This window comes from Gadus morhua, chromosome 21, assembly GCF_902167405.1.
Source record: "Gadus morhua chromosome 21, gadMor3.0, whole genome shotgun sequence".
In the NCBI taxonomy this organism is placed as follows: domain Eukaryota; kingdom Metazoa; phylum Chordata; class Actinopteri; order Gadiformes; family Gadidae; genus Gadus; species Gadus morhua.
In genome coordinates, this window is record NC_044068.1 from 6,219,099 (window position 1) to 6,243,182 (window position 24,084).

Below are 24,084 nucleotides of genomic sequence, written 5' to 3' on the forward strand. Positions count from 1 at the left end.
TCGATAATATCAAATAAGATTTTATCATGGAACTATTTACCAAAATATTATTATTGAGATATCGTAGTGTACATGAATGTTGTTCAAGTCGTGAAATAAATTAGAAAAATAAATCGACAATTAAATATAACTTGCTTGCGGAACTGCCATCGCATCATACTTATGCTTTGGCTCCCTCTGTTGGCTTAACAAGCAACATGCATGTCCGATATAGTATTTACCAATTTGTGCCATAGAATGTGAAACGTCTAAAAGACGTTGGGTGTCTTAGCTACAAACCAAAATGTGTTAAATAAGAGTAAAACTTGTAAACGGACTGTAAAAAACAAAAAATCCAGCGATCTGCGAATACGAACTCAAATTACGTAACATGGCTTTTAAAAATGTCCGGGAGTTGTAGTCCAAACGAACGTCTACTACAGCGTTCGCGCGGAGCGAAACTCATATCCCAGCACTCTTTGCGGCTCGCCAAAGCTACTAGCAGGTGCACGCCTACGCTAGATAAAACCATCAAGTGTAATCCTCGCTAACCGTAGCTGTATCCTAGGCGGCTGCTTTCTGTGTCTACCTTATCAACAGTTCGAGCTCAACGTGCGGAGATGGACAACTCGGGGAAGGAAAAGGAAGCCATTCAGCTGATGGCTGATGCTGACAAAAAAGTCAAGTCATCAGGCTCTTTCTTAGGAGGGATGTTTGGAGGGTAAGGACCACTGCACCAAAGACTCACCAGCTAGCAAGCTAGCACACAGTCCTACCATTGGGAATGAGGACCGTATAATGTTAATACATTTTACATGCATTGCATCCAGATGTTACGTGGTAATACATATTGCAAATATTGTTAAAGGTATACGTATCTGTCACAATCGATCACAAAAACACCTAGGTCTGAATGTAAACAAGCCAGTCGGCAATCGCATCACCTATCAAACCATGCAATTGCCTCCTTCTAATTCCGGCATATTTGATCATTGTTGCTTTCATATAACATTTCATATTGTTCGCCTTTGTTTATATAGTTGATTGTGTCCGCTTTTATTCAATGTGTATGATGAGGCCTACATGAGATATTTTGGTTCGTTTTAGCACTGCTAGTATACTCGTGGGGTGGCATGGTTCACTGTAATTGATTTTGTTGTAATGAATAATCAGCCATGATGGGGGTTGGACTCCTACGGTCGGTCTGCTCTTCTGAGACCGTCCAGCTGTTCAGGTCTGGGTTTGGTCTCGCTGAGAGAAACGGAACGTGAAGTCGCGAGACAAGAATGGTGTCACGAGGCCCATGTCACATTTTGAATTCAACATCAAAATATATGATTTGGTTAGATGATTGAGTAATCATCATTTTTGATTGAGTAATCATCTTTAATTCAAAGGGCGTGATGATAGTAAAGGATGCTCACATTCAAGGGATAGGGAAGTGTGTTTTCTTCTTTTTGTAAATCTTTATTTTCTTTGTCTGTGAGGATCGGTCCTACATGACCTGAGATATTGTCTCATGGAATTAACGGCAGGGCTGAGTGTAGCCCGGCGATGACGTCATTCGCTTGTGATTGGCCGGCACGAGAGTTATCACTGGAGGGGTCTCCCAGAGGTCTGCTCAATGTCAGACAGAGAGAGAGAATTATGTGATTCATCTCAGCTATTTTAAGCTAGTCTGGCTAATGCCTGTTAGTTTGGATTCACAACCTGGTGCAGTGGAATACCCCAGTGATGGATCAGAAGAATGCAATTATAATTGTTACAAACAAGTTATTAGCAATTACTAGAATTAGTGTTATTAGCAATGCGGCAGGTCTTTTATCTAAAGCAACTCCCAAATCAGATACCTTCACTGAATGAGTAGTAATCTTGCTCATGGGATGCTTAAGGGTTAGACTGCGGGTGTTGGGTTATCGACCTCACAACCTTTTGGCCGCGAGTCAAATACCCGTTACCACTACACACAACACTGTAATACCTAGGTTTTCTTTCATGGAATCAAATAAATGGTGTTTTCCACCACCTCTCATAGTGTCACTGTACGGTGAAAACGTGTGCTGGTCTGTGTTGACCGTGTTTTGTCTTTTCTTTTGTCCAGTGGACCTCACAAGGTGGAGGAGGCCTGTGAGATGTACTGCAGAGCCGCCAACATGTTCAAGATGGCCAAGAACTGGAGCGGTGAGAACCACAGGCCCCCCCCCCCCCACGCACAACAGCCTCCATTCATCTTGCTTGCTTTTTTTTTTTCCACCCACCCCTGGCCTGTTTAGATAGCTCTTGGCATTGTTCACCGTGTGCCACCGCTGCACGACTAAGCACTATTGCAGGAGCCTCCGGGAAGAGGAGGAGGAGGAGGAGGAGGAGGAGGAGGCGGAGGCGTGGGGGGGGTTATATTTGCATATGAATGCACTTTGTTGTCGATGCGGGCGTGTGCCTGTCTGGTATTGACGCGTGCCGCTAATTAATCGCGTGTTGCCACGTCGTCTTCTTCTTCCTCTTCTTCCTCCGTCCTGTCTGCAGCCGCGGGGGCGGCCTTCTGCAAGGCTGCGCGGATCCACAGCCAGCTGCAGAACAAGCACGACTGTGCCACCAGCTTCATCGACGCAGGGAACGCCTACAAGAAGATCGACCCAAACGGTGAGACGGTGACACGCGATCACGGAGACGTGCGCGCGTAAAGTCTGAGGTTGTCTGAGAATAAAATTGACTTTTACTTTGGCTTCATTAAAATGGTGAACCAAAGCACTGCACTATGAACCAGCGGACAAGGCTCGATTTGGAACTGAACCCAGTGGCCACTAGATTAATGACTCTGCTGCTTGTGTTATGAGATTATGAACGAGGGACTATGGAAACCATAGATCCACTAAACCCCACAGCACTCGAAGGACTTAGGAGAGCATTGTGCTGCATGGCCCCCTCGTTTGTCAAGGGCTTTCATTAGGATGGAGACAAATAAGGGTGTCACCGGCAGAGCAAAGTACCTCTGGATTCATAAAATGATCCATTAGCCAGGAATACTAGTTTAACAAAGGCTTTTGATATGCTGGCATTTTTCTCTGTACATAGTGTACAAGGTATTCTCAAAGTCAAATAATATTGTGTGAGATGTTGTACCATCCTCACTCTTCAACCGATCAGATGAACACCCAGTGCAGATTAATGACTCATGATTATCAGTTTAACACCTCATACTAAAATATACCCAAGATATTTATATACATATATGCTGTCTAACTATTGCTTCCTTTTTTTTCTAATGCTGCCAATAGAGGCAATCAAGTGTTTAAACGCAGCCATCGATATTTACACTGACATGGTAAGATGCTCGTAGACGGATACTGCCCTAGCCATGAGTTACCTTCTCTCTGTGCAGTCATTGAATAATTCTTTATTTATATTCGATGTTAGCCTATGACCAGATTTATTGGTAAAGTACTGACATTAGTTCCAGTGAATACCTCTTTTTTTTTTTTGAAATTGCATATATGCACATATCAACAGCTATAGTTTCAGATATTGCAGTGAGATTCGGCTTTGTGTAGGAAAAAATAATAATATAAGGCCTTGTGTATATACAGACTGCATAATGATTCATGCACTATAACTATACTGTGATTTCTCACCACTTAGGGTGGTGAAATGTTGATGGGCTTATAACTGGAAGTGAAAACAGGTTTGGATCACAAGGATTTTCAGGCCTTAAATGAAAAAGGAGCCCAAAATATAATGACTAGGGGACCGAATCGCTGTGGACTTATCATGTCTGTGGGCCAAATGTGAGTCACCTTACCCTGGGCGCGGCAAGTAACTAACCTCTCCTTTTGTCCATCACACACTGCAGGGAAGATTCACCATCGCAGCCAAACATCACATAAACATCGCAGAGATCTACGAGGCTGAGTTGGTGGACATAGAAAAGGTTAGACAGCAACCGAGTTTATCAAGGAATGGAAATTATTCAGGAATGAATGAATCGCAAGGATTCATTGGGTCCATTTGCTGATGCAGTCTTTAAAAAATGTTACTTTAATACATTTAGTCTTTGTTCCATTAGGCAATTGCACATTATGAACAAGCAGCGGATTATTACAAAGGAGAGGAGTCAAACAGGTGAGACTGTTTTTGCTATTACTCAAATTCTAAGACATTGTTATATAATGTACAAGTGTTGCCAATTGTGTTTGGGACCGGTTCATTTGAATTCCGCACAATACGACACTGAACATAAAATGCTGTGACTGAACGATAACACTGAATATCAAGCGAGAATAAGCTTACCGCTAGCTATGAATGCAACCTGAATACCAATGATTGGTAAATTTGTTTCGCTGTTGCAAAGTGCGAGAGACTGAACTTCTTCCGTTTTGTGTTTTTGCATTATCATCTTAAAGCTTCAGAGTGTCGAATTGAGTGGCATCTAGCGAAACGGCCTTGGCAGAAATAGAGAATAATATTTATAAATTGGTAAAAATGACTGTATAATCCTATCAAAATATGCATGGTGTTTTCATTACCTTAGAAGAGGTCTTTAAATCTACATAGGGAGCGGGTCCTCTTCCACGGAATCGCCATGTTTCTACAGTAGCCCAGAATGGACAAAGGACGCTTTTAAATTATTTGCCATCTTACTTTCCACCTTTTGAACGACTAAACCGTTTTCTGTTGCAGCGTGCCACTAGATGGTACGTTGTGCTGCAAGAGTCTGTGGTCGACTCTTGAAGGCTTTTGAATAAAAAAATATTTGACCGCTCGATGCCACTAAATCCTATACAACGCCCGTTTTTAACTTTGAATGTGGAGCTGTCATTTCTTCCTAGTATAGCCCCTCTATTTACCACATTAATCTGACCTGGTCATGCAACATCCTTTTGGTAATTATATCATCTTCTATTGTTGTAGCTCGGCCAACAAGTGTCTGCTAAAGGTGGGCGCCTACAGTGCTCAGTTGGAGCAGTACGCCAAGGCCATTGAGATCTATGAGCAGGTACCCGAACGCACGCACGCATGCACACACACACGCACGCACACATTTGAATACACGCATGCCCAAATAAATGCATTTCAAATGTCCCAGCGTGGGGTGGAACCTTTCAGCCTAACTGTAGATCATGGCCTGAATCGAAACAGGCAGTTGTACACTAAAGCTAATGCGCAAACTTTACCTCAGTGTTTCACATTGAGCAGCTGAAAAAGGCGTGTTAAACGCCAGGGGAATAAAATGGACCAAAAAACATTGCTCCGAAATGCTAACTGATAGACATGGAAGCAGAGTGATGGCACCGTTGCTCTGCGTTGGAGCTTCGACATGAACCGGCTTCATACTATTGGCGAAGCCGGGCGGTTGATCTCCTCCACGTTTCCGTCCCTTTTCCTTGAATCCCTCCCAGGTGGGCTCAAACACCATGGACAACCCCCTGCTCAAGTACAGCGCCAAGGAGTACTTCTTCAAAGCCTCGCTGTGCCACTTCATCGTGGATGAGCTCAACGCCAAGGTGAGAGCCTTCGGTACCCCCGCCATTCGCATTACATTTAGAGCATTTATTTTGCTGAAGCTTTGGTCCACAGCGACTTGCAACCATTCATGCACACATTCACACACCGACGGCGGTGTCAACCACGCAAGGCGACAGCCAGCTCGTCAGGAGCGGTCATGGGGAGACATCTCGCTCTGGGACACCTCGACACGCAAGCTAGGAGGAGCCGGGGATCGAACTAGCAACCTTTCGGTTACAACTCGACTTGTGTTGTCCAACTCGACCCGCTCTACTGACGCTACCGAGTCCATAATGTAACGCCTCGTCTCTCCTCTGGGCTTGCAGATCGCCGTGGAGAAGTACGAGGAGATGTTCCCGGCCTTCTCAGACTCCAGAGAGTGCAAGCTGCTGAAGGTGGGTGGAGAAGAGAGGGGGGTGGGTGGGTGGTTGCGATGGGGTGGGGGTATGTTTTGCTGAATTGTGTGATGGAAGTCTTTACTCCCCCTCCAGGGTAGTGGGTACGATGACTGATCTGTGTGTGTTTGACAGAAACTGCTGGAGGCGCATGAGGAGCAGAACTGCGAGGCGTTCACCGAGGCGGTGAGTCTCCTGGGACCTGTGTTCAGGGCGCTCTCTCTCTCTGCGTGTCGTATTCAGAGCAGAGCTGATGAATCGATCTGCTGTCTACCCCCCCCCCCCGAAAAACGGTCATGAATAACGCCTGCAAATCCAAACTCAAACTCGATGTGTTCCAAACTGTCGAGAATCAATCCTGGTTGAATACATTCTAACTAATAGTACCGATACATCTGGGCGGGCGTAATAAAATAGTGGGGTACTAAAAACCTCTTCCTCCCTAGGCCTGTTTCTGAGTTTTATAGATTACATCTCCACAACTTCAAGTGCTTTCATATGTAAACGGGTACCAAAAGAAAAACGACCCTTGTGAGATTGTTGGGCAAGGGAAATGATAAATGTGGATTCCAACTCGGTTAGAGTGAATATAGCCGGAACGCAGCATAAGTGGGAGATATAATTTCCGCCTGAATACCCAATTCCTCTGAAACCCCTTTCTTCGCTACAATACATCGATTGTAAACACCATGTTTAGTTGCAAAATGGTGCAGAGACGAGGTATATTCTCATCAATGGTCACTCTTTTGCTGCTCTCCCTCAAAGCCCGTTGTGTTGTCCATGTTCCAGGTGAAGGAGTTTGACTCCATCTCCCGCCTGGACCAGTGGCACACTACCCTGCTGCTGCGCATCAAGAAGACCATCCAGGGGGACGAGGGAGACCTCAAGTAGGGGAGGGAAAGGGGGAGCGATAGAGGGCGGAGGGCATAGAGAAGATTGAAATGGGGTGGAAAAACGCAGCATTGAAAAATCGTCCATCAAGGCATGCTTACCCTTCCTTAGCCCATTCCCCTGGTCAACCCCCCCCCCCCCCCCCTCCCACTCTACCATTCCTTCTTCTACAGCACTTCTTACACTCACACACATACACTGACACTTCTCAAATGTCACCCAGGTTAACCCCCATACAACGTTTTTCCCCGTGCTGCTGATATCCGCCAGGCATTACTGAAGCGTCGTATTCTCATGTTGATATTTAAAAGCTATGCTTCTCATTATTCAGGGTGTGATTCCTCCCTACCACCCACGCCTCCTAGCCTGGTCTGTTTTTAGAGCAGAGGCTGCATTCCCCTTTAACAGCCTCTTTAGGACCCAGGGGTTATCTACGCTGGGGGCAAACGTAACGGCGCAGAGGTGAGTGGGATGTTGGCAGAAGAGATTGCACAAAGTATAGTTCTATATTTTCTTTGTTCTTTTTCTTATCTGGTATTTTAGATGGAAACAATCTTTGTCTTTTATTTATACTATGTGTTGCAAAAAAAGATTGTTATAAATCTATTTCTATACGTGTGTTGGGTATATTTACAGATTGTAGTGAAGTGGTAAAGGGAAAAATCAAGTCTCAAGTCATTCCTTCCATGCTCGTATACATTTTACTTCCATATCATTCACACGTGGGACGACTTGTTAAGTGCAAGGATAATTATATGTAGACTTTTAAATGTTTCAGATTGACGTTTTGTTTAATATCTATATATATCCTGCTGATTTAAACTTTGATTTGTTTTTTAAATGCATTGTGGAATTGTAACGACAACCAAGAGTCCAACTTGAGTTGGGATATAAATTACTTCATGGTCATGATTGAGGTGACCCTCGAATATCAGGATAGACCTTTAGAAAACTTGCAACGCGAGTATCATTAGAGACTTGTGCCGTTTCCTTTATCTTGTGTCGTAGAGTAAGCGAAGGCCCATTAGTGTCATGCACCTTCGAGGCGACCCATGTGTTTATAGCATGTCATTGTGTATCGGTGTATTTTAGCCACATGTTAGCCATGTGTTTCATCTCTGTGTCTCCGCCACACCAAAGTTTTTCTAAGCGGTCCACAGCCCTGCGTATCAAGCTTCTTCCAGGAAAAACGACCGCGGCATACTGTTTTGATTTCACCTGTATGCTTGTGAAAGATTATCGTAATAAAAGATTATTAAACACAGCTAAGGTTTTTGTTTTTATTAAATTAGATGACTGATTGCTTATTTAATGTCGGACCGAAAGTAGATTAGATAAATCCGAGGCTTTACCTGTGAAGGTAGGTACGGCTTAAAATAAACAAAGGCTGATTTCCTACCGAGACAAGTGACTAATTATAATTCAGAAGTTGCCGACGCATGGGAAGAACCCAGAAGTGAAGTCCCTCGGATTGAGTCAATCCGTTCTAAACATCTTGTGCTACCGAGGAGTCCTTGTGTTCGTCGACGCTCGCCTCTTCCGTGTTTAGCGGTTGGTCGTTCGGCGCGTCCTCCGCCTGTTCCGTCGCAAACTGATCCTCGCAGGGAACCTCGGCGTGGACGCCCGGCTCCCCGGGGCCGACCTCCGACCCCGGGGCCAGGAGGGTCTGGGAGACGGCGGCTTCCAGCACGCACGCGGTCTGCAGTGCCACGCACCCCTCCGACAGCTCCGTCAGCGCCAAGGCGGGTTCGGACATCGAGGCGTCGAGCGAGTCCGAGGTGGTGGTGGTCGCGGTCGCGGTGGTGGTGACGACGGTGGTCAAGGGTGTGATGGCGTGCGCCAGGGAGAAGGGGACCGCGATGGTGGCGCCGTCCAGGGAGATGACGCTGGGCTGGAGCTGGGTGCCCGGGGGCATCTCGGCGTGGATGACCGTGATCCCCCCCATGGAGCTGTGGCTGACCAGGGCGATGGTGCCGTGGGAGGCCCAGTCGGCCGGCAGCGTGACGGGCTGGCCCGGCACCATGATGGCCTCGGCAGGTGCCTGGGTCTGGACCTCGGTCGCGGCCTTGGCTTCTTCTGAACCGTTGGCCTCACTGCCTCCGCCGTCGGCCTCGACCTTGGCCTGGCTCTCCCCTGCCCCGGAGCTCCCTCCCTTGGAAGAATGTCTGGGCTTCTTGCTCTCCACGTTGCCCTGCAGCACCACCAGGTAGTTCTTCCAGGGGGCGTCCGTGTCGTGGGTCTGAGGGAAAAATAAAAAGGGATGTGATTATCAGCAGCGCAAACAAGGCCAGAAGGAGATCTCTTGAGTCTACATCCGTCATTTAAGGTTCATCTCGTATTTAGTGTCAAAAATGCAGAAGTCAATCAGATGACTTATGCAGATGGTGATTATGGAATGTAAAAAGCAAACTGAGTGGCTTAGGATATGGCCCAATGCACAGTGAATCAGCAGCATTAGGAGAATAGAGTAGATAGACATCACAATTTGGCAGAAATATGACTAATATGTCAATTATGCTATGAGGCTGACGAAATGTTAAACAAGCCTCTGGGTAAGCAATCCAGTTAAAAATAATGCATGCGATTCATATATCTCCTAATCGCAGGCATTCTTTCAACCCCGCACTTTCTCCTCTGGGTTAAATGTAAAATAGAAATAGGTACCCTAACTCATTGTCTATGGGCAAAATCTGGCAGCCCTATTTGAACTATCTTGGACCGGACTACTCTTTGATTATTGTACAAGGAGTCTCCCAAACCTGGATTTGTGAAATGGGACTTTTGATGGGCCTGAAATGTGAATTGTCAACTTAATCTCTGTTGACATGAGCTGTACTTTGTGTTATTTTATTTTTCTATGTCGGTTTGTTAAGTATTGTTTGTATGTATGTGGTGCTTGTTTGTATTGTTCTTGTAAAAAAATAAGAGCAGCCAATAAATATAATGTTAAAAAAGAAATCTGAGCATTTCAGTACAACTGGCTCTAGTCGGGCTGCCTCTCCGTTCCATCCTCTAATCCCACTGCAAGACCATGAGGTCTTCTCACCATGGTGTGCCTTCGGACGGTGGACTTGTCGGTGAAGGTGCGGTTGCAGAGGCCGCACATGTAGGGCTTCTCCCCCGTGTGGATGCGCTGGTGCCTCTGGAGCGCGTTGAGCTGGGTGAACTGCTTGGTGCAGTCCTTGCAGCTGTAGGGACGCTCGCCTGGCGTGGGGAGAAAGGGGACGGGGGTGGGGAGGATGAAGGCTTGCGTGCGTTTCGGAGCTCAGACGTGAGCCGGATAAAAATCGATGTTCCACAATATGTCGTTTCTTTGGCGATGAACTACGAATAAGATGGAGGACCATTGTTGAATGTCAATGTGATGATCAACACAGTTGTCCAGGGAAACCTACAGGTACATTTTAGATACTAGGAGTAAATCCTCACGCTTTATGATGCCTTCAGGTAGACTACAGGCATTTATGTTCCTGGCCTAAATATCGGCCGATAAAATTTATATAATAAAATCAGAAACAGCCCCTAAACTCCAGCATCAGTCGGGCTCGGAAAGCCAGTAACATTTGGCTCCAGTAGTCTCGGCTTTTCTGCCACATGTCAACATCACATCAAAAGTCGGCTCGTTCCTGCTTTTGATCGCCAATGCAACATTATGTCTGCAGTTTCTCCTAGAGGCTTTTCACAACACACACACACACACACACACCTGTGTGAATCTTGAGGTGCTGGTGCAGGGAGTTCCTCTGGGCGAAGCCGCGGTCACACTGCTGACACTTATAGGGCCGGGAGCCCGTGTGGATGTTGGAGTGGTGCCTCAGGTACTCCTTGGACGCGAAGCTCTTCCCACACGCCTCGCACATGAAGGGCTTCTCTCCTGCGGAGAGGAGGAAGACGACAGCGGCGGAGACATTGGATTCCTTCCTCACACAAAAGGTATGCACGCACGCAGAGCGATGGCACGCACACAGAAAAGGATGGGATGTAATTGGGCATGAGATGACAACAGCGTCTCGAAGAGAATAGAGCATTACCATCGGTGTGCCAATCCCCTATTGTGCAGCTTAGGCATTGAAATACTATGCTGAAATTCAATGCCAATACAGTAGTATTCATTGCTATTATTCCTAACACCAAAGACTTGTGTCCGAACAAAAGGTTTACCTCAAACAGGATTTAAGTGACAATCGGCAACAATTCATAAAAAGAGTCCGATCTTTTTCCAATGTTGTTAACAACCCAACCCCCCCTTACTCCCACCCCCACCCCCCCTAAACAAACCATTCTAAACCTAAGGTTGGAATACACGCAGTGCAGGCCCAGGACACCATCCGTCTCGGGGTGTATAAATCCTCACCCGTGTGGGACCTCTTGTGGTAGGACAGCATATGCTTCTGGGTGAACCTGGCCTCGCACAGGTCGCAGGCGAACGGCTTCTCTCCCGTGTGGGTCCTAGTGGTGGGGGGTGGGGGGGGTGGGGGGGGGGGCAAGAGAAGGGATGTCATTGCAGCCGCACGGGTAGCTCGGAACGTTCCATAGGTTAGCCGGTTCGGAACGCCGTCAAGACGTGACGTCCCTGGTACAGACCTCGTTCAAAGGGGATATTATGCCACCAGGTGGGAGGGATTAGCCATTGCAAGCCGTTTGAAAATCTGCCTTTTCCTGTGTTTTCCTATCAACAGTGGGACTGTCCAGTGTCCACCTAGACAGATGAGGGATACTGGATGTTCAAACGGCTTGTAATGGCTAATCACTCAAACCTGGTGGCATAGCATCACCCCTTTAACAGAAGGTTATATTTTACTCAAATATAGATTTAAACGGCAGTGGATAGGGAAAAGACACACTCTACTATCAAATGTTTTCATTTAGCTTTTTAAATGTGATTAAAATCCCTCGATTCAATCGTTGTTCTGCAGATGAATAAAAGATCCCGTGTTAAATGTTGGCCGCCATTCGTCAATCGCGGGGCGACCGCCCCCGCAGTGCAGGCAGGGCCGCGTACCTCTGGTGCATCTTGAGGGCGGAGCTCTGGCTGAACTTGGAGGAGCACTCGGTGCACTGGAAGGGCTTGGCCCCCGTGTGGGTCCTCTCGTGCAGCGACAGCGCCGTCTTGGAGCTCAGCGTCTTGCCGCACTCGGGACATATGTGGCGCTGTCCGCGTCCCTCGTGAACCTGGCCAAAACAGTCACAAAAAAACAAATACATATAGATATAGACAGATGGATCTATAACAGGGGTCAGCAACCTTTTCAACATGCAGTGCCAGTTTGACATTTTCTCGTTAATGAGTGTCCCTTGAGCAACAATATATTAAATATTAAGCTGAATTATGACACAGTGACTAAAAACATTTCCAGAAGACCTGGAATTGTATTATTTCCATATAGTAGTCCACAATCATGCATCAACTTTTCAGAACACTGCTTTCAGTAACTCATTTAAACATATTTGCACTGGGAGGAAATGCCAAAACAGAATAAAGTGCAAAAGAAAAAATCAGTAATGATTATGCTGGCGCATTGTGTACCATTTTCTTTTTTAAGTGTGCCAATGACTACGCTGCCACGTGCCACTGGTGGCACACGTGCCTAGGGTTGCCGACCCCTGATCTATAGACATAGATCTACATGTATAGAAATCGATATAGATTTATAGATACATCAAGAGATATATACAAATCATTATATAGAATGCATGCGTGGGACATGTTTATCCAAAGCCTTTTACAATATACCCTTTTCACATAGGCATTGATTTAGGACAGGGGTCGCTTATACCACTAATTAGCCCTTTTTACATGATTACAACCACTGGTGCAGCCCATTTCATTAATCATGGGTCCGTTTGATCATAGTTGTGGCAGGGCCCCAATACAGATATGACTCATCCTGTAAATGGACATTGACCGTGCTGGTGCTGCGATAGACAAATAAAACCAACCTAATCTTGAATTGAGGAACAGGATGTGATATTGACGATCTGTGAAATGGGTTTATTTTAGAAAAGTTGACTTAACCCCTAAGCCTAGGTGTGGGTTAGCCTAGCATGGTCATGCCATGCTCTACCATTCGAGCTAAAAAAGGGAGTCGTTCGAATGACTTGGGCTACCATGTCATGTGAACACAAATTAGCCTATATTCAAACTGATGGCGATCATTACAAGCCATTTGGAAATCTGCCTTCTCCTTTTGAGTGACATCACAAGTAAGCCTAGATGTATGCTGGATAGACGAGCAACATTTGCTACAGTCCACTGGGTAGGACTGGTAGAGTGATCTACCCTGCATAAAACTAGGTGGACACTTTGTGATGTTACTAAAACACAAGAAAAGGTAGATTTTCAAACACCTTGTAATGGCTAATCACACTCACACCTGGTGGCCCAATATCACCCCTTTAAGAGATGCATCTCTTAAAGGGAGCAGCTGCCCTTAAAGTGACGGCGCCGGTGGAAGGAGACGTCACCTGCCGCTGGTGTCGGATGACGTCCTTCTTGCGCTTGAAGGTCTTGGCGCAGACCTGGCAGGAGAAGAGCCTCTCGTCGTTGTGCACGTGCTGCTGGTGGATCTTCAGGTTGCCGCGGTTGGCGAAGGTCTGCTGGCAGGTCTCGCAGCGGTACGTCACCTCTGCCTTCACCCCGTGGTAAGTGCTGGCGGCAGGGATACAAAAAAGGTTACCGATTTTTTTTTTTTTTTGCAAGATCACTTTACTTGCTTGGCACTTGGTTCTATGAACGTCCTTACTGTATCGACAGCGATATAGCGTTGTTTCTATTACTTCTGACAAATATACTTTGTGTAAGTCGCTTTGGATAAAAGCGTCTGCTAAATGTAAATGTAAATATACATTTGTATATAAAAACATGTTTTTTATAGAAAAATATGATATCCAATGATTAATTAAGAAATCAACTGTTAGTTGATATTGAATATCATATATTTGATCGGATATCATTTGTGACAGAATGTGAAGCCCTAATTTTAAATGTAGGCAGCCTGGAGCTATATTGACCCCACGGATCGAGTCTGTCAGAATCCAGAGACATCAACGCAAGCTCATCCTGAGCGCGACGTCGTGGTCCACCAGAACCGGCGGACGCACCTGATGTGCTTCACGTAGCTCCGGGCGTAGTGGAACGTCCTCTGGCAGCTGCCACACTGGAACTGGGCTTTGGAGGTCCTCTTGGCCCTCTTCTCTGCTCCCTCTTCCTCCTCGTCCGACAGGTACATGGCTAGGTCCGGGTCGACGTCCAGCGAACGCACCTCCTCCCCCCCCCCCTCGATCTCCTCGTCGCCGCCGACGACCGCCGCCGCCGCAATGGGCTCCACGTCCTTGGGTTTGGCCTTCTTCCTGTCGTTGGCGGCGGCGGCGGGGCTCTCTGGCGGAGCGACGGCCCCTTCGACGGCGTGGTTCTCCTCGGCCTCCGAGGGGCTGTCCGGGTCCGTGGTCTCCGGGTCCTCGTCGGTCATGTCCCGGTGTTTTAACAGACCCACGGGGATCTTCCGACCCGCCAGCCTGATGCTGACCCGCCGTGCCCCCTCCTCGTCGGGCGCCGCGACCTCCGATTCCTCCTTGACCAACTCTTTCGCCTTCGCCGGCTTCTTCTTAGCCTGCTGCGGGCCCCCGCCCACGTCTCTCCTGGTGCTCTTCAGCGGCCGCTTCCTCTTCAGGGCCTGTCTGGGCTGTTTCGTGGCGTCGGTGTCGGGGGATTTCTGCTCCGTGTCTACACCGGCTGATGCCTCCGGAGATGGCGGGTGTGCGCCCGCGGTCAAGGCCTTGCCGCAGACCTCCGATAGGTCCTTGCAGTCCAACAGGAGGGCGGCCGCCTGGACGTCGCCCAGTTTGTCCCTGGCCACTTCCACTTTGCCCGTGTAGACAAACTCCAGGAACTTGGAGAAGTTAGCCGTGCGTATGTTGGAGAGGAACAGCTTGTCGGGCACGGCGTCCTGGGAGAGCAGCAGCCTCTTGAAGTAGCCGCTGTAGGCGGCGAGCATCACTTGGTGAGCCTGGAACACCTCCATCTCCCCTTGGTGGTCGACCTGAACCGTGATGTCGACCAGCTGCCCGCCAAGCCTCAGCTGGTGCAGGGAGGAGAGGATGTTTTCATGGTGACCCTTGGAGGCCAGCTGGACCACACTGTCGCCCATGTTGAATGGGTGCTGCGAGGAATAAAAACAGTGCATGATGGGTTAGTTATCTGATTGTTTACTGACGTGATGGGCTTTCATTTTTTTTCTCCTAGCTTGCCAATACTTAAGAGGCATAAACATGGCTCTAGTCTTTGTAGACACACACTGCAGCCAATCAAATCGCCTCCCACTACAAAGCCGATGTGTGGATATTAATACAAAAGAGGACACAAACAACAGGTGAATAAAAACAATCCTATAATTCCACATTTCTTTAAAAATATATAACGGTGGCCGGATCTTTCCTGCTTCTTCCTGCTTGTTATTGCAAAATGGATCCAGGAAACGCGTGGAGTGTATTTGCATAACCGCGATCTGATTGGCCGACGGATCCGGCGCTGCCTGAAAAGTTGAACATTTGGAGGCCTCAACTTTTGACGGAGGCCAAGGAGCCAAATGGACGGACGGACCCACAATGTATTTTGCGGGCGCCCCATGCAAGGTCAATGAGATCCGCCGACGGACGGAGGTAGTGTGAACAAGGCCTCCATAGGTGAACCGAGCAAACAGGCACAACACCAGTTCACTCCGGAGCGCTCCGGCTCCTCGTCCTCTGCAACAGGCAAGGCTTGTTCAGCTGCAGCCGCAGCAGTCTCCTCTACTAGTTGTATCTAATACTTCCTGGCTGTATTCTGGCTTGTACTAATGGCCCTGGATGTCCGAATCAAACAATAGATTTTCAAAATCCACTTTGGCTGTTTAACATTGCAAATGTGTTCTCTAGCTAAACGATGAAGAAACATGGTGGACATTGTGTTCACATCTCGTACTTGAGCTCCCGCCCCCCCTCATTCCTTATTAGTGGGGGCTCGCAAATTTGCGGAACAAGTGGTTTGTAGTCGTCAGCCCTTCTAGCAGGCAAGCAAAGTTCTCCCGAGATTACGTCAAACGCGTCATTTGACGTCATCTCGGGAGAAAATTAGATCAAGAAATCTGGGCCAACGGAAGACTGGGTTAGACTGAGGGGAAAAAAAAAAAATATATATATATATATATATTACAATAGCGATTCTATAATGATAGAACGCCGGTTCTGAATGGGTGAAGTATCCCTTTAAGGGGTTGAAATATCTAACTCGATAATCAAGAAATTTTACTATCGGCCTATATTAATTGAGCACCTCTCCTATTTAGAAAAGCCACACTGGTTTATGTGGTATTATTTACCAACATCACACCATACATTTGCACGGGCACATACACAGCAGCTACAACGTTATTGTTATATGCGACGCAAGCTATGTGCTAATGATAGCTTTCTTTACAGAGAACACACAGGGGGAGAGGCTCTTTTTGTTTACAAAGGTGGTCCACCAAAACGTAAGCAAAAGGGAGCCGCGTATCGCAGCAAGTGACAGATTGTGGGTGAAGTTGTCTTACCGTAAGCTCGGTAAAATAGCAGCCCTTCACAATTTACTCTTCACAATTCGCCCGAGCTAGTACCGTGAGCAACACGCAGTCGCAGACGGTATTTCCTGAAGCGAAATCAATCCCAAACACGACAGTGGTCAAAAAACAAACAAACAGGGGCCTCTACGAAGGTCAAATCTCCTAACCTTTATGCCTCCTTTCCTTAACCTTTGAGGAAAACGTCACCGGGTCAAGGAGAGATGAAAAGGTGCTTCATTTCGAACATAGGAAAAGACAGCACTGTTTAAAAATGAATTGGACTCCACTCTTCCTAACCGACGTCATTGCGCGACGGCGGGTATTGCCGACCTCTAGCGTCTCTAGTGTGAAACTACAATTTTCCGAAGATTGACTAAAACAGCGCTCTTTGATCCATGCGTTCTTGTCGATTGATTTCAATCAGTTTATCGCCAACAGTGAGAATCACTTAGGTCGAAATTGGCCTACGGGAATATTTTAGGCCACTTGAATTCCAATTCACATGAGAAGAAAAAAGTGGCTACCCTTATGGTGATGTTGAAATTAACTGCCCCCAGTAGTCTCTTAAATGTGAAGTTGGCATTTTCTTTTCTTATGGTATATTTTATGTGCTCACTAACCAGCAATAAATGAATTCATTTATAATCAAATAATTATGTTTTTGGAATTGGTATCCATTATTATCAATTGTATTTTCTTATATTCTATTCTTCTGCTTTACCACTTCTCTCATGCGTCTTCACGTAATGTCGGTAAACTTCGGTGGCTTGTTGCTTTAAATATTGCCGCCGTAAAGGATTTTGGGATACTCCTTTCCTTTCGCAAAGGAAGCGTAAACTATGCTAAAGGAGTGTTAAAGAAAGCATCGAGGCTCCTTTCCTAAGCATTTTTAGAATTCGAACCACCTTTCCTCCAAGCACTTCCGGGTCATCTCCATAGGAAAGATAATTTCCTATGCAAAAAAATGAGAATTCGTAGAGGCCCCACGGATGTGTTACCTCACATCCGTTTTTGATAAAGCTGACTTGAGATCTGATTTCTTTCGTCGACTGTCGTTCTAATGAGGCCGGTTTGAACGATAAGAACCGCCCCTGAGTCAGTCCTTCGAATAAGAACTACAGCAAACAGTATAGTTGTGCATACAGAAATACGTAATTAAAGTATATTTTCGATGAATCAATGGCGAATAATAAGGTGTTCCGTACAATTCAATACGGGACACAGAATAGCCTACCACGCGTTCGGGATGCGTTACCATGAGATGTCCACACGGGGGCCCCATTGCACCAAGGCGCCAGGGAGTCCGCAACGTTGGAGACGGAGACAAACAGTGAGTTAAAGGCCCACTATGCAACTTCGGGCATTTCTTCGCTGTTTTCTTGGTTTTGGCACGCACATTTCTCTACACAGCGCCCCCTAAAGCTTCGTAGTCGATATTTCACAACACTGTCGTAACAACTCGTTGACGTCCCTTCCCCATGCTCTTCTACGCGAGCCATGTGCATTTGTTTTCAAAGAAGCCGGCGAATGCGCGGAGCCATGTACGAAATAGATGTTCATAAAGTGTAGGCAAGGTTATACATTTTTAAAATGGTGTATTTGCATTGCAATAAACATAAATCCATCATTTTTTATAGTTGACGGGGAGAATTTATACCTTAGGTTATAATTATTTTATCTTAGGTTGAACAGAACAATCAGTGTAAGAGGTTTGGCCAACATAATAATCGAAATAAACAAGAACCTGGATTCGGGGATTCAGTCTGTATCTGGGGGACGAGACATACGAACAGCAAAACACCCATGGAAACAAAGGTGTTTATATGGTTGCAACCAAGCAAGCTAGAAACAAACAGGGCTCACAACAAAACGGTCGAGAAAACAATTTTTACAGGGCTCAAAAAAATGGTTGAGCAAACACATGTGTACAGAGACTATCAGAATCAAGAATATTACGCAGAAAAAGTTCACCCAAGGGTACTTTCAATTTCAAAAGCAACACGGCCGAGTCGGCGTCTGATTTGCAGTCTTCTTTTTCTTTCAGTTCACGCTATTCCTGAAAAGCTTGCCCAACGTTTACTCGTGTCTGGCCTCTCTGTCGGTCTGTCTCCCTTTTCTCTTCTTCTGTTCCTCCGACATTGGGTTTCTCTGTCTCTTTTTGGTCGGCTGATCTATGATGAATATAACAATCCATTAGTTACTTGTGTTTATATCGAGCCGGTTCCATGTTTGTGGGTCTGTGCCGTAAAGCAATTCGTTACTGTAGTGACCATAGTAGTGACCCTTGCACAGAAGCATACGGCCGACATCTTTCTTTTTTCTGGGTGGAAATAGTAACATAGTTACGCCATTAAATGCGTTTATGGAAACATTTTTAGCGAGAAATGTGCATTTTACTTTCAGAATGTTCGCTCGGTGAATGTGAAGGATGTTTGGTTTGATAGTTATGACGAAGAGTGAACGCTCCGTTCACTTGCATGGACAGAGTCTCTGGCTGCTAAGCAACCTCAACGTCTTGGCGGACTATTTCTCTGCTGATCAACACTACGAATGCTGGAAACACACCAGACACACCATGTGAAGTTATTTAACCCGATTATCGTTATTTATGAGTCCTTAGCCCAAGTGAAGGAGTTCAAGTACCTCGGGGTCTTGTTCGCGAGTGAGGGTACTATGGAGCGTGAGATTGGCCGGAGAATCAGAGCAGCGGGGGCGGTATTGCGTTCGCTTTACCGCACGAGCTGAGCCGCAAGGCAAAGCTCTCGATCTACCGGTCGATCTTCGTTCCTATCCTCACCTATGGTCATGAGGGTTGGGTGATGACCGAAAGGACGAGATCGCGGGTAAAAGCGGCCGAGATGAGTTTTCTCAGAAGGGTGGCTGGTGTCTCGGGATAGGGTGAGAAGCTCAGTAATCCGTGAGGAACTCGGATTAGAGCCGCTGCTCCTTTACTTAGAAAGGAGTCAGCTGAGGTGGTTCGGGCATCTGGCAAGGATGCCTACTGGGCGCCTCCCTTTGGAGGTGTTTCAGGCACGTCCATTGGGGAGGAGACCTCGGGGAAGACCCAGGACTAGGTGGAGAGATTATACCTCAACACTGGCCTGGGAACGCCTCGGGATCCCCCCGTCAGAGCTGGTCAATGCGGCCCGGGAAAGGGAAGTCTGGAGCCCCCTGCTTGAGCTGCTCCCCCCGCGACCCGACCCCGGATAAACGGATGACGATGAGATGAGATCGTTATTTATATCCGAGATTATTTAATCTAACCCGATCTAAACTCTATCATGCACCCAAACACGGCGGCGTTTGGGTTTCCTACCTCGGACAACAATTGCCTCGCAACTGGCTGTTTATATCTAGCCGGTGCCATGTTTGGGTGTGTGTCTGTGCCGTAAAGCATTTTCGAAACTACAATCTGACTACATTTTCGAGGATACTTCCGCTGCGTCACATCCGGATTGTGTCGGTCCGAACAGATCAAGTTGCATATGCGCTTTTTCACTGGAGAGGCGACATGGGTAAATGACACACCCACCAATCAACCCAGAAATGGATGCAGAACCATCAGCATAACTCTCAACCTGCATACTTAATGTAATTTTGGCTAAAAAAGTTGCATAGTGGGCCTTTAATGCAAACCTAAAAAATAACAACAATTGTGTGTTCTAATGAGGCCACATGCCCCAGCAACCCTTTTTAACTTGCATTGCTTTCATTGAATTAGGTTTGTCGCAATATTTTTTTTCATGTTACAGGACAGTTTTTTGTTTTAATTACCTTGTTTTGTCTTTACGGCTTTTCTGGGTTTGTCGTGCGCTTTCAAAACCAATCAGACAGCAGATCCATCCAATAAAAAAGTCACATTGCCTAGTACGCTATTTCTTGTTTTAGGCTATTTTTCATCAAGGCACATCATTGACACCATTTAAGGTTGGCACCGTTTATTTCAGCAATGTTGTATGGAAAAACACTTGAGGCTATTCTCTGCAGTGCTATTTTGGAAACTGTAATTTTTGGTGTGTGTGTTTTTTCTATCACTATTCCTTCCATTTGTCTCAATTAATTCTGCAAGCTCGCAGTCTATTTTGCCCTGGTGAGTCATCCAGCTCTGCGGTCAAGAGACTGTGTAGTTCAGTTCTGACCTGGAACGCTGTGTTCGCCCATATCCTACTCTCTTACATTACACTAGAACACACACATGCGCGTGCACATAAACACACACACACACACACACACACACACACACACACACACACACACACACACACACACACACACACACACACACACACACACGTGCATATGCACACATGCACACACAAACTTCAATCAACCTTATTTTGTTAAGTGCAACAGATCACCCAGCAGAAACCCACAAAGACTCATATAGACCATGTTAAAGCAGGAGCAACACACATGCACAATCACCAACACCCACACACGTGTGCACTCACAAACATGCACGCCCAGTTCTGGAAATCGTGCTCCGGCAAAGTATAAGTATATTAAATTGCTATTCTCATTCTCTGATTATATGAATCCCCTTATACACTCAACAGTGTTGATACCGGCATGTTCTATAACTACATTAACTCACAGGGAATTATAATATTTGCCAATCAATGTAGTTTAATGTTAGGTAGCTGTGGCTGCACGCCAGGGGGTTAGTGAATTTAATCTCAGGCAACACGTAAAGGTACTAGCTTCGTCGATTGTATTGTAATGTGGAAATTAATGAGACCTGTCTAATAAATTAGTTTGCCTTTAGTGGCCTATGAACGTCATGTCGAGGCTTAAATTAAAGAGGGAAAAAAGTTATTAATTCACACAAGAGATGCAGAATTGAGGTCCAAGAGAGGCCTGGGAATTCAAGATTATGATAAAGGTCAGAGCATTGATTTTCTTAACATTTTTGGAAAATGTAAAGTAAAATGTAGACAAGATAATTGAGAGTATGATGTCACAAAATTCTTTCAGTTTTTTCGCAATCACAAAGTGCAAAACCAAAAGTTCAAACCTGATTCACAATAACTAATGCAGTGACTATAAAGGACTATACAGTCATTTTAGAAATTCACACTGCTTTTTGAAAACATTCCTTAAAAGCTAGAAAAAACCACAAAATCACTTTTTTTTCAGTTGAAAGAGGTTTCAATTGGTTCTCACAAAGGTGTTGCTGAACATTTCCGTTGAACGGTCGGAAAATGATGAGTTAAATACTAGAAATCTGCTACCTCCGCAAAAAAAAACCTTTCCCACAGTGGTTGTTTTCCATTGGCTGTGCGTCCTAGCCCGAGTGAAGGTGATGCGCTAACATTGACAAGGCCCCTCCCACTTCCAGAACCCGATGTGTCCGTCTCTTCAAAAAAAAAAAACTTGTCACGACTGCTCAGATCGTATGTTTTCTCTCGTAGTTGGTAGATTTCCAGCTAAAGGGCACTAAGGGAGGGGGGGGGATTGATTTACTTGCCCCTTAAAGACGAAAAATAAATCACAATGTGTCAGTGTTGGTGTGCAAAGACGCCATGTCACCGAGGGGGTCGCGGGGTCAGGTCTGAACGTGGGGGGGGGGGACGTTGCCACGGCATTCTTCTCTCACCTAACTGCGAGGCGGCGAGGCCCAGGGAGACAAACAGACCGGGCAGTGAGATTCATCACAGAGCTGCTTGTCTCTCTGGGGGAGGAGAGGAGGATGTGGCTGTGGTGGTCGCTGTGTGTGTGTGTGTGTGTGTGTGTGTGTGTGTGTGTGTGTGTGTGTGTGTGTGTGTGTGTGTGTGTGTGTGTGTGTGTGTGTGTGTGTGTGTTTGTGCGGGGATGTGGCGAGCTACAGAAAAGTAAACATTCTTGCTCATCACCAGGGTCATGGGTTTCTGCAAGGGGGGGGGAGGTGGGGATGTATGTGTGTGTGTGTGTGTGTTGGGGAGGGCGGGGGGCTGGACTCCTCCACACCGACCCAAAGTAGCAGTGAGCGTTGACGCACCGTGCCGCACGACGCACAAACACAATGACAACGTGTTCACCAATAGAGCGAGCGCACAAAAAAGAGGGAAGCGGAGAGGAACCCAAACAGCATTCAACCCTGAGGAGACGGACCCATGGCATGTGATGTTTTGAGGATGTGCAGAGCGAATGCAAAACACACACATTCACACACTGTTGACCACACACACACATGCATGCACGCACGTAAGCACACAGACATGACCACACACACACATGCACACGCACACACACAAACACTGACGCACACACACACACTGACACACTGACGTGCACATACACACACACACACACACAAGCTTTTCCTTGTTTGAGGTTGGGGTTTGAGTGTGTTGATGGTGGAGAGAGAGACAGAGAGAAAGCGAGCGAGAGAGAGAGAGAGAGAGTGAAAGCAACGAAGGGGTAAGTGCTCAGGCTTGTGTGTTGTTTTTTTTTCCCCCACCGTACAAGCTCTGTGATTTGGAGCCCAGCGGGGGGGTGAGGGGGTTCAGCCCTCATGTCCTTGAATAACCTCGCGCCGCGGTTCGCCAGCGGGCCAGAGACTCGAACCGGGTCCACAAGCCGACCGTGGAGCGCTCGAGAACATTAGAACATTAGCATGGGAGTGTGGCCGACGGCGGGCCAAGGGGAACCACAGCATTCTCTCCCCCGCTCGCCCAGAAGACCGCGGAGCTGGCGTGCGACCCAGCCAAATTACAATCCGAGTCGGCACCGCCGCCCTGACCCCTGTTTCACTCCCGGCCGACTCAAGTCCGTTATATAAAAACAAACCACTTTTCTCAAGACGGTTGATCCCAGTCGAGCCGGTCGTTTAGCATAAACTCGGTCTTTGCATGCTAATTGATGGTTTTGTTTTTCATGCCAGGGCGCCTCATTAGCTTTCTTTGGGTCAATAAACCCGGGATCCATAGTCATGCAGCAGAATGCGGAATGGCTCCGCCACTCATGTACATGTTTGTGTAAGTCCCGTCGCTGCCAACAGAGCGCTAACCAAACCCCGACGTGCCACTGGTTTTCCAGGACACACATGGCGCTACAGAGATGTCTCCTGATGGCCGACCGTCGCGAAACCGGCCAACGCTCTCTCTCCTCCCATCCCCGCTCCTTCAATATGTCACTGGCCGCGGGCCCCAACCACACAGGCAGACAGACAGACAGACAGACAGACACACACACAGGCAGATAGACACTCACAGAAACACATAGACACACAGACAGACACACACACACACACAGACAGACAATAACACACGACACACAGACACAGACACATAGACACACACAGGAACACGACACAGAGACAGACACACACACACACACACAGACACACAGACAGACAATAACACACGACACACAGACACATAGACACACACAGAAACACATAGACACACGCACACAAATACACATCGACAAACGAGGACACACACAGAAACACTCAAACACACACACACAGCTTGCTGCACTTTCTGAAACCCTCATTGTCCCGAACACACAAAAGTAATCATTTATTTTAAAAGGAATGTCGAGGGAGAGTAAGTGTACGTGTTGCAAGAAAGATTTATGGGACAAGTTATGCAGTGTGTCGAAAAGAACCCTGTCAGTAATCACAAGACAGGACATCGACTGAAAGCCGAATGCTTTTCCGCCCATAATCGTCGACCCAATTCCATATTCCATTTCCGGGGTCACGTTGTACCGAACACTCTCCACCTCTACAGGAAGAATGGGCCATAGAGGATAACAAA

At 46.8% G+C, this 24,084-nt stretch overlaps 2 protein-coding genes across 4 annotated transcripts; one reads left to right on the forward strand and one right to left on the reverse strand.

The window, feature by feature from the left end:
* Nucleotides 1-435: 435 nt before the first annotated feature.
* napbb (N-ethylmaleimide-sensitive factor attachment protein, beta b) lies at nt 436-8,028 on the forward strand. The gene is made up of 11 exons (XM_030345402.1): nt 436-700; nt 2,081-2,160; nt 2,503-2,619; nt 3,255-3,301; nt 3,827-3,904; nt 4,040-4,095; nt 4,885-4,969; nt 5,373-5,477; nt 5,805-5,873; nt 6,009-6,059; nt 6,663-8,028. Exons 1-11 carry the CDS (start codon nt 600-602, stop codon nt 6,762-6,764), a joined length of 891 nt encoding a protein of 296 aa, XP_030201262.1. The 5' UTR covers nt 436-599; the 3' UTR covers nt 6,765-8,028.
* A 2-nt stretch (nt 8,029-8,030) lies between these two features.
* On the reverse strand, nt 8,031-17,255 carry gzf1 (GDNF-inducible zinc finger protein 1). Of its 3 annotated transcripts, none has more exons than XM_030345398.1 (8): nt 17,064-17,255; nt 13,866-14,923; nt 13,230-13,413; nt 11,767-11,936; nt 11,119-11,213; nt 10,471-10,638; nt 9,811-9,968; nt 8,031-9,003 (listed from the first exon to the last, which is right to left on the reverse strand). In XM_030345398.1, exons 1-8 carry the CDS (start codon nt 17,073-17,075, stop codon nt 8,251-8,253), a joined length of 2,598 nt encoding a protein of 865 aa, XP_030201258.1. In that variant the 5' UTR covers nt 17,076-17,255; the 3' UTR covers nt 8,031-8,250. The 3 variants fall into 3 exon arrangements, with proteins under 3 accessions (XP_030201258.1, XP_030201261.1, XP_030201259.1); XM_030345401.1 differs by lacking the exon at nt 17,064-17,255 and adding an exon at nt 16,510-17,034; XM_030345399.1 differs by lacking the exon at nt 17,064-17,255 and adding an exon at nt 16,334-17,033.
* Nucleotides 17,256-24,084: the final 6,829 nt, after the last annotated feature.

What these genes read in the sequence shown, in the direction of transcription:
- gzf1 (XM_030345398.1), bottom strand. An exon ending in TCATCCGACACCAGCGGCAG is followed by an intron (nt 11,937 to 13,229) that starts GTGACGTCTCCT and finishes TGTTTTGGCCAG; the next exon opens with GTTCACGAGGGACGCGGACA. An exon ending in CCGTCCGAAGGCACACCATG is followed by an intron (nt 9,004 to 9,810) that starts GTGAGAAGACCT and finishes TTTTTCCCTCAG; the next exon opens with ACCCACGACACGGACGCCCC.
- napbb (XM_030345402.1), top strand. Translation starts at nt 600, where the DNA reads ATGGACAACTCGGGGAAGGAAAAGGAAGCCATTCAGCTGATGGCTGAT. An exon ending in AGTTGGTGGACATAGAAAAG is followed by an intron (nt 3,905 to 4,039) that starts GTTAGACAGCAA and finishes TTGTTCCATTAG; the next exon opens with GCAATTGCACATTATGAACA. An exon ending in CCATTGAGATCTATGAGCAG is followed by an intron (nt 4,970 to 5,372) that starts GTACCCGAACGC and finishes AATCCCTCCCAG; the next exon opens with GTGGGCTCAAACACCATGGA.